This window comes from Sphaeramia orbicularis, chromosome 13, assembly GCF_902148855.1.
Source record: "Sphaeramia orbicularis chromosome 13, fSphaOr1.1, whole genome shotgun sequence".
Lineage (NCBI taxonomy): Eukaryota > Metazoa > Chordata > Actinopteri > Kurtiformes > Apogonidae > Sphaeramia > Sphaeramia orbicularis.
In genome coordinates this window covers 50,593,641-50,603,072 of record NC_043969.1, presented here as the reverse complement: position 1 = coordinate 50,603,072, position 9,432 = coordinate 50,593,641, and the positions used below count along the sequence as shown (strand labels likewise).

General features: G+C 45.8%; 1 protein-coding gene across 1 annotated transcript; it reads right to left on the bottom strand.

Annotated features, from left to right (window-relative positions):
* Positions 1-1,316: 1,316 nt before the first annotated feature.
* On the bottom strand, positions 1,317-8,956 carry rffl (ring finger and FYVE-like domain containing E3 ubiquitin protein ligase). Its single transcript, XM_030152399.1, has 8 exons — positions 8,687-8,956; positions 7,230-7,408; positions 5,266-5,463; positions 4,931-5,161; positions 4,561-4,762; positions 4,447-4,470; positions 4,119-4,328; positions 1,317-2,936 (listed from the first exon to the last, which is right to left on the bottom strand). Exons 2-7 carry the CDS (start codon positions 7,404-7,406, stop codon positions 4,144-4,146), a joined length of 1,017 nt encoding a protein of 338 aa, XP_030008259.1. The 5' UTR covers positions 7,407-7,408; positions 8,687-8,956; the 3' UTR covers positions 1,317-2,936; positions 4,119-4,143.
* Between the last annotated feature and the right edge of the window lie 476 nt (positions 8,957-9,432).

The window sequence follows — 9,432 nt, the reverse complement described above, 5'->3', positions numbered from 1 at the left end:
GCGCCGGGACGCTAGTTCAAACTCAGCCCCGCCTTTTTCTCCATAACCAATCAACATCAGGAGACGGCTGAGAGCCCGCCCACTGCTGATGATGGAATGCTGCGTTCAGGAAAGTAGCAATCATTTGGAATTAACAACTTCAGTTCATTTCATTAAGCAACGTTTTTTTAATTCATGCACGAAAATATACTTTAAATCTTAAATCAATGTCTTTTTTCTTCTACTCAAACCCTTTAAACTAATAATAAGAAAGACTTACCTGATATAATAAACATTTAGAAAAATGTTCTTGTATCTTTCTTTTCAGCTCAGCTGCAATAACAGAAACTTATCTTTCATTGATGTGAATGAGAACATTATAGATAATAACAGATAATAATTAAGTACTGCTCTAGGAAGTCAATCCATCTGTAGGACTTCTATGGTCCAACATTTCCTTCAGACCAGGATCTGTGGGAAACCCATGACAAAAACACAACCATCTCAGAGACTTCAGGCTCTTCAGGTTTACTGTGGAGGATCCTCAGACATCCAGAACACGCATTCATCTAGACCCAATAGAACCACATGGGTCTGCATTACTGTGGAGAATCCTCAGGTGTTATGGATTCCTTGGACTCTATGGGATCTGGGATGGACCAGGACTCAGTGGAAACCAGAAGAACCATCCAAACCGGTACCAACAAGTCCAGTAGTCAAGGTCTGTCCTGGTCTAAGGTCAAAGGTCACTGAGGTTTCTGATCAACACGTGCTGCTTCAAGGCAATGATGTTTTTGTGGGATTTAATCAGGGACTGGAGTCCAACGGAGCCTGAGGTCAAACTCCAGGTATCTGCTGGATGTAGGACCGTCTGGTGGTGCTGGACCATGACAGCAGCTGGTTGAGGTGGACAATTAATGTCAACAGACATCATCAGCTGATACAGATCCATAACTGATGCGTTCACGGTCTCTTTTTCATCAGTGTAGACTGAACACACAACAACATGTTTCTATTCTAACAGAACGGCTTCATAGTAGAGGAGTTCTGGTGTGGAACCAGCCAGATGAGGTCCAGACCTTTCACCAAAGTCCAGGACTGTAGATAACCTAGAATCTACATCAGACCAGAACGGGACAACATTTCCCTAAACTCCATCCTCTGGTCTAAGGTCCAGACATTTACGGACTGTAGTTAGAGAAGAGGAGATGGTCCACAGTGGAAACATGGACCTGGAAACACTTTATGGACATGAGGTTGTATGACTATAGTATTCATTAACAATGTAAAGAGCCTGAAGGAGTCATAAGTTCAAGGAATGGAGACAAAACTAAGCGAAAATTATTTTTTATTACAAAATAATTCAGGAAAGTCACTCAGAAAAACTAAAATTTCTCATTTTTTGTTGTTTTAAAATATTTCATCTGTAGTTGAAAGAATGTCACAAATATACAGAATGAATCCATATGTGATTCAGAGGAAAAGTTTCAGGCTAATGTTAGCGTTAGTGTTTCTCATTGAGAATAATGGAAACCCCAGCTGGATGCTAACACCACTAAAAGAATGGATATTTGTTCACAGTGACAATTTCAGAGCAGAAAGTCTAAGTGCAAAGTCAGTGAATGCACCACAGCTGGGTCATGTGACTCGCTGGAAGACTGACGGCAAGCACATTAAATATGATCCCAAAACGTCACACAAACCGAAAATCAAACCAAACTCAAACCCAACTTTTTTCAAATCAGACCAAAAAGCATCTTGTTTAAGGAACAGGTTAAAGGTTAGTGCAAAAATCACAGTGACCGCCAAGTCGACGTCCAACCACAGAGCTGCTGAGCCAGTCATGTGACAGGTGTGTTGGCCACGCCCACAGGTTAAAATCAAACGTACTCGACCTAAACCCTATCGTCTGTCTGATGGTTTTAATAGAATCAGATGGTCTCTGTGAAGGGTCTTCACATATGAATCTGTCCTCTTGGTTGTTACATTAAACTGCTGCTGGTTTAGATGTTCTCATAAGCAGGTTGTGACATCTGGAAAACAGATGAAGACACAAGCGAACATCATGACGCTGACCTGGTCCAGAAGATGGTTAAGGAATGACTGAGACCAAGGCCAAACCAACGCTGGTTCAACCAGAGAACGAGGAGCTGAACACAAACTGGATCAGAAGTGACAACTTTCATCTAAATCATATTCTGTGGTAGAAGTAGTACTGAGTAAAAGTACTTTACTGATTACTTGTAAATTAATTTAACTACTGTGATTTAAAACACATTTGCTCACATCAGTCCAGACCTTTTTAGGGTTAATGTGTCACAGTGTGAACAGGTTCAAGTTGAACCTCAAGTGTTTGATGTTTCATTCGTCTGTTTCTCGTCATTTTTATTAATTAAAAAACATCAATAACCATTTGAAACAACGTCTCATCTTAACGAACCGATGCATTGACGTTCATGTGATAATTAATCTGCTGATATTTTTGTCGTGTTTCCCAAAGGACTCTGATGATGGACTTCTTGTTCGTAAACAGGGTCAACGTGACCATGGGTTGTCGTGGTCATGTGGTTTGGACTGAGGCTCAATACAACGGTCGTCGACGGGCTCAGCAGCTGACGTCTGTTGGTCTTAACCTGAAACACCACACATATTATTCTGGACTGGTCCTTAAACGCCTCACTCACAGGTGAGTGGCTGTTGTTTACCTGTGCAGAAGCTCCGCCTCCACACACCTCATCATCTCAATAATACATTTTAATCTAAGTCACATGGAGGCACTAGCGGTGTTCCCAGATTTCCCTTTGTGGATAAGGTCAAGCATCAAAGTGTCAGTCTGTACATTCAGCTGAAGGTCACTTAAGGTCACTTCTTACATTCTTCAAAGTAAAAGCTTCTGTATCTGCAGCAGCCCCACAAGGACTTTATTGTGAAAGGTGTCCCTTCAGAGGCAGCTCTTCCTGCAGAAAAACAAGAACAAGAGGATCAGGTCAAGTGGATCATGATGGATCCAGAGGGTTTATGTCCATTCAGTCATATTAAGTTCAAGTCAGTGAGGAGGACGTTCAAACATCTAGAGGACTTTCCCCAGACCTGAGAGATCCACTTCATCCACAGTTCAATTTATCAGGTTTTATTTTGAAGCTTTATCTGTGTTTTTTTCCTTTATTATCTGCTTCAGTATTTCAGCTCAGTGTTCTGATAAAGGTAAGCGTCCAACTCAGTCATTTGACCACAAAGATGATCTCCATGGATACGGATGTTACCTTTGTGTTGTGTTCAGGACCTCACCATTGTGTGCCTACCATCGTGGTGCGTTCAGGCTGCAGGCGCTGCATTTGTTGCCTTTGTGCTGTGTTCAGGACCTATGTGCCGTATGTATTACCTTTGTGGTGCGTTCAGAACCTTAGTATTGTGTGCCTACTTATGTGCCGTACGTGTTACCTTCATGGTGCGTTCAGGACCTTAGTATTGTGTGCCTACTTATGTGCCGTACGTGTTACCTTCATGGTGCGTTCAGGACCTTAGTATTGTGTGCCTACTTATGTGCCGTACGTGTTACCTTCATGGTGCGTTCAGAACCTTAGTATTGTGTGCCTACTTATGTGCCGTACGTGTTACCTTCATGGTGCGTTCAGGACCTTAGTATTGTGTGCCTACTTATGTGCCGTACGTGTTACCTTCATGGTGCGTTCAGAACCTTAGTATTGTGTGCCTACTTATGTGCCGTACGTGTTACCTTCATGGTGCGTTCAGAACCTTAGTATTGTGTGCCTACTTATGTGTCGTATGTGTTATCTTCATGGTGCATTCAGGACCTTAGTATTGTGTGTCTACTTATGTATGTGTTACCTTCGTGTATGTGTATGTGTTACCTTCGTGGTGCGTTCAGGATCCTAGTATTGTGTGCCTACCTATGTGCCGTATGTGTTACCTTCATGGTGCGTTCAGGTATTGTGTGCCTACCTATGTGCTGTATGTGTTACCTTCGTGGTGTGTTCAGGACCTTGGCATTGTGTGCCCACGTTTATGCTGTATTCAGGACCTCTGTGCTGTATGTGTTACCTTCGTGGTGCGTTCGGGACCTCTGCTGCATGTGTTACCTTTATGGTGCGTTCAGGACCTTAGCATTGTGTGCCTACCTTTGTGGTGCGTTCAAGGCCCCCTTCAGGACCTGAACACGTGTACGGCCCTGACGACGTACTGCCGGCAGATGGGACACTCGTTCATCCTCTTGCCACACTTAGTGCAGGTGATCATGTGACCACACTCCAGCAGGACGCAGTCGATGGGACAGTCCATACAGATCCTGCACAGGTTCTCCTCCAGACCTGCAGAGTTACCGCCGGCCTCTAGAGGGAGACAGACACAGACACAGTGCTGTGTTGTGACACCAGAGCGGCTCACGTGGTCGGTTAACCTGATCGGTGATCCGTCAGTAACGGTTTCACCTGCGAACGTCACACTCACCTGAGGCATTCACAGTCGAAGCAGCTGAAAAACAAAGAGGAAACAGGGTTTTACCGTCTGACTCTGAATGCAACACGCATCGTGTATGATGGAGGTGGTGGTTGTGGTACTGACCCAGGTTCTGCTGGTCCTGGTACAACCTCCTCACCCTCTCCATCAGCTCCCACTTCTCACAGCAGCCTTTGTAGTTGACGAAGTTCCGGGCCAGGATCTCCTTCAGCTGGCGGACGCTCAGGTCCTCAATGTCCTCCAGGCAGCTCAGGTCCGACAGGGACGCCCGGCGGCCCGGAATCGGAACCTCCTCCGGGTCCGAGGTCTGGACAGACACAAGAACAGAACCATTAGGAGCAATTCACCTGGTTCCTTTTAAACCTAGTCTAGTTCACCTAGCTCTGGTTTATCTGATGTAATTCACCTGGTCCTGGTTTATGTGGTCTAGTTTAACTGGTCCTGGTTTACCTGGTCCTAAGGGGTCGTGGTTTACCTGGTCTTCATCCTGAGGGTCTGGTTCTGGGGGCTCTGGCTCTACAGGCTCAGGTTCTGTGGGCGGGGTTGGGGCTTCAGGCTGCACAGTAGGGGGGTCAGGTACTGGGGTTGGGGTGGGATCAGGTTCAGGTTCAGGAGTGATGTCAGGTGGCTCAGAGGTCGGGGTGTAAGGGGCGGAGCCACCGGAAGGTGAGGACTGCTGACTCAGGACCAGGTCCACCAGCTCCTCCTACGAGATGACATCACAGGGCTCAGGTTATTAAACAAACATTCACTGAACCAGGATCTGGAGTCCAGTCCAGAACAGTCCAGTCCAGAACAGGACCTTCTCACCTTCTCTCTGCACAGGTGGGTGGAGACCTCATGCAGGTGCAGGTAGTCCCTCAGTTCCTTCACCTTCAGCTTCATCAGCTCCGCCCTCTCCAGCAGGTTACCATAGAAACGCTGACAGGTGTGACAGAGGCGGGGGCGGGGTTCCAGCTGGGCGGAGCATCGGCTGCAGTAGTTCTTCTTACAGTCGACACAGACATGCTGAGACAGACACACACACACAGACACACACACACACACACACACACACACAGACAAGTCACAGAGATCCAGATCCAGATCCAGATCCATCAGATGAGGTAAACATTTCCAAGTTAATATTAAACCAACAGGATGTAAACGGATCTGCTCTGGGATCTGGTCTACACATGAGGGATGAACTTCAAAGGGGTCAGTGTTAACCCTCAGTCTGGACCAGATCCAGATTCAGGTCCAGATACCAGTCTAACTGAACATCTAAACTACAGTGAATGTGACAATGTCCAGGTTCAAGTCAAAGCTCTGAAAGAGCCATAGACTGAAGCTGAAGGTTCTCCAAAGTTCTTCATGTTCATTGAAACATAAACCTGATGATTAGACATTTGTTGTGTTTGACGAGGAACTAAAACTGGTTCACAGAAACCAGACTGTTCAAACCAGAGGCTGTGCCAGACATTTTTATTGTCCGTCAAAATGATGGACAGGGTCATAAAAATTCTGTTATGACACATTATTATCCATCATTTCAAATTAAATGTTTTAATGATAACGAGACATATTTCGTATTTAACGTTCAAAAACGTCTCAATGATGCAGTAACTGGAGATACTGCTGGTTGATAAACCAGTGTGATATCATGACTCCTGTAAATATACATGCCACTTGTAATTGGTGTGTTATCATTTATAAGCTTTCTGTTTGTATGTTAACGCCGCGTCAAATACCACGCACTGAGGGTTAGAGTTACGGTTCCGTGAACCGGAGAACTTGAGTAACACACAAAAGGTAGAAAATGCCATAAGAACTGGTGTATTACCTACTTGTCCTTCATCCTCCACCGCATCAGTCCCTCTTTTTTCACCACGTTTATCAATGCCATCACAAATACTGGGCTTTTGAAAATAACTAAAGAGACTCAGCTGTCTGGACATTTTGCGCTAGCAAAGTAGCATCTAATTTTGGCTAAAGTCAGTTAAACAACTAGACAAGACTTGACAATGACTGATTAATATGCAGAGTGGGCACCAACTGGACGGGGGGGTACTACAGGTGGACTAACGGGGAGTCATGTGACAGAAGTAACGGTGCTGTATTCAGCGTAGTTGTGAACGGTGGCGCTGTGGGGTTCTATACATACAGGTGTATATATATACCTGTATATATAATATATACCTGTATATATACAGGTAGGATTCTGTTTTGGACAGTTCGATGCCTTACAGACAGACAGACCAGCGGTCCTGTGAGCTGGTTCTGTTCACAGTGTTGTGTGAAAACCTTCTTTGGTAGATTACCCTCAGATTTTAATCTGTCAAAATGACGGATGGCCTTCAGAATTTTCTGTCATCTCTAAAAAACAATCCGTCAATGACAGAATATTTGTGGTTAATGTGACCCCTGGTTCAGACACCACTAGTTCAGGTATGACGGGTTCACAAAACAGACATTCTTGTACGAGTTGATCCAGGGCTGGAGGTCAGCACCTGTGTATCACAGACAGTAAATGGGGACCTGATGGAGGATCAGATGTGAACCTGCTCCTTCAGCAGAAACCTGGTGCTGGTTCAGGTCCAGTATTGGTGTCAGAACCACATGCCCAGATGGTGCTGAACCGGTCTACTGTGTTCACGCTGGTTAAGGCTGGTCGCACCATCTGCAGGCTAACAGCTAACATTAGCAGCTGGGGTCGAACCCGGGTACTGTGGGCGTTCCCATGTGACCTGAACCGTTGGAACAGGGGTCAGGACTACATGTAATGGGTGGACTACCTTCTTGGCAGGTGTGTCAAAACGACCTCCGCAGGCCTTACAGATGTGTTCAGGGGCAGTCGGTGAAGGCTGGTTGTTGAATGCTGAATTGGTGTAGGAGCGATGGTGTTGATCAGCAGAGTTCGACTCATCCACATCAGCCGAGTCCATGCACCAGGTACAACAGGAAGCCCACATACCTGCACAGGAAGCAGCGCCGGTTAACCCAGACACAACAGGAACACCACAAACAGAAGAAAACCAACGACTAGAACCAACAAGACAAGTCCAGGACATCACAAACCGATGACTATTAATGATTAGAACCAACCAGACAAGTCTGAAACATCTGACGGCAACCAACGACCACAACATGTGACTTTAAACTGGTCAAACCTGTAACGTCTGTGTTCATTAGTTCATGTATGAGGCACATGCTGCTGCAGAATTCTGTCACAGTCTGTGATTCATGAATTTATTGACTGTTGACTGACAGGTGGAGAAGGTGAAGTCAGTTGATTGACAGGTGGAGGAGGTGAAGTCAGTTGATTGACAGGTGGAGGAGGTGAAGTCAGTTGATTGACAGGTGGAGGAGGTGAAGTCAGTTGATTGACAGGTGGACAAGGTGAAGTCAGTTGATTGACAGGTGGAGGAGGTGAAGTCAGTTGATTGACAGGTGGAGAAGGTGAAGTCAGTTGACTGACAGATGGAGGAGGTGAAGTCAGTTGATTGACAGGTGGGGAAGGTGAAGTCCGTTGATTGACAGGTGGAGGAGGTGAAGTCAGTTGATTGACAGGTGGACAAGGTGAAGTCAGTTGATTGACAGGTGGAGGAGGTGAAGTCAGTTGATTGACAGGTGGACAAGGTGAAGTCAGTTGATTGACAGGTGGAGGAGGTGAAGTCAGTTGATTGACAGGTGGAGGAGGTGAAGTCAGTTGATTGACAGGTGGAGAAGGTGAAGTCAGTTGACTGACAGATGGAGGAGGTGAAGTCAGTTGATTGACAGGTGGAGGAGGTGAAGTCAGTTGATTGACAGGTGGAGGAGGTGAAGTCAGTTGATTGACAGGTGGAAGAGGTGAAGTCAGTGGATTGACAGGTGGAGGAGGTGAAGTCAGTTGATTGACAGGTAGAAGAGTGGAATTCGGCTGATACTGGTTCTGTGGACCATGTGGGCCGAACAGACCAGTATCTGATCCGGATCCATAAACCACCACCGTCTGCGGTCGAACCGGCTCCGGGTTTTATCGGGGAGTTCGGATCCGTTAAATGAGTTGGTTTTTGAACGGAGTTCCGTTTAGCGGAGGTTAGCTGAGCAGGTTAGCTAACTGTTGATTAGTTACCGAAGTTTACACAAAGTCAACAAACACCGAACAACAAATAAAAACAACAACACCGACACTGACACCGACTAACACCGGCCCCGAGGACAGCGGAAACGGCCCCGAACCGGCGGGACTCGGACCAAACCGACCACTTACCTGGAGAGTCGGAGTTAGCACCCAGCTAGCACCAAGCTAACCGGGCCGACCGACAGCAGCGGCGGCTTAACGGCCGGTAACCGGGTTCCGTGGTTCACCGGCGGGACCAGTCAACGGTCCGGTACCGAGCATGAGTCAGCACTTTACCCACAGGGAGTAAAAGTACACAAAAACAAAGTAAAAACACAACGACACGAAGGAGCAGGACCCAACGAACCAGGAAGTACACGACTAATACACAAGTACACAACAAGTACACACTGGAACTCACAAGTACACAACAACTACACACTGGAACACACAAGTACACAACAAGTACACACTGGAACACACAAGTACACAACAAGTACACACTGGAACACACAAGTACACAACAAGTACACACTGGAACACACAAGTACACAACAAGTACACACTGGAACACACAAGTACACAACAAGAACACACTGAAACACAAACTGAAACTCACAAGCACAAGCTGGACTGCAATAAAAAGTTAGCATCCTCCAACTGTTACCTAAAGGCTGGGTCGCGGCCCACAGGTGGGTCACATGACGGTGTGTTCAGGTCACCAGGTAAATCTGAGTTTGACAAAACTGTAGAAGAAGAAAGTAGAAGAAAAACTCACAAGCTGTTTGGTCTAATTTATTTAACTGGTAATTATGATTTTAGTGATGACATAGTATTTGTGCATATTTCTGGTGTAATTCAATTGTTCAAGGAAATAATCATTTGAAAAAAGAAAC

What these genes read in the sequence shown, in the direction of transcription:
- rffl (XM_030152399.1), bottom strand. Translation starts at nt 7,406, where the DNA reads ATGTGGGCTTCCTGTTGTACCTGGTGCATGGACTCGGCTGATGTGGAT. An exon ending in CCCACCTGTGCAGAGAGAAG is followed by an intron (nt 5,162 to 5,265) that starts GTGAGAAGGTCC and finishes GTCATCTCGTAG; the next exon opens with GAGGAGCTGGTGGACCTGGT. An exon ending in TTCGACTGTGAATGCCTCAG is followed by an intron (nt 4,329 to 4,446) that starts GTGAGTGTGACG and finishes GTCTCCCTCTAG; the next exon opens with AGGCCGGCGGTAACTCTGCA.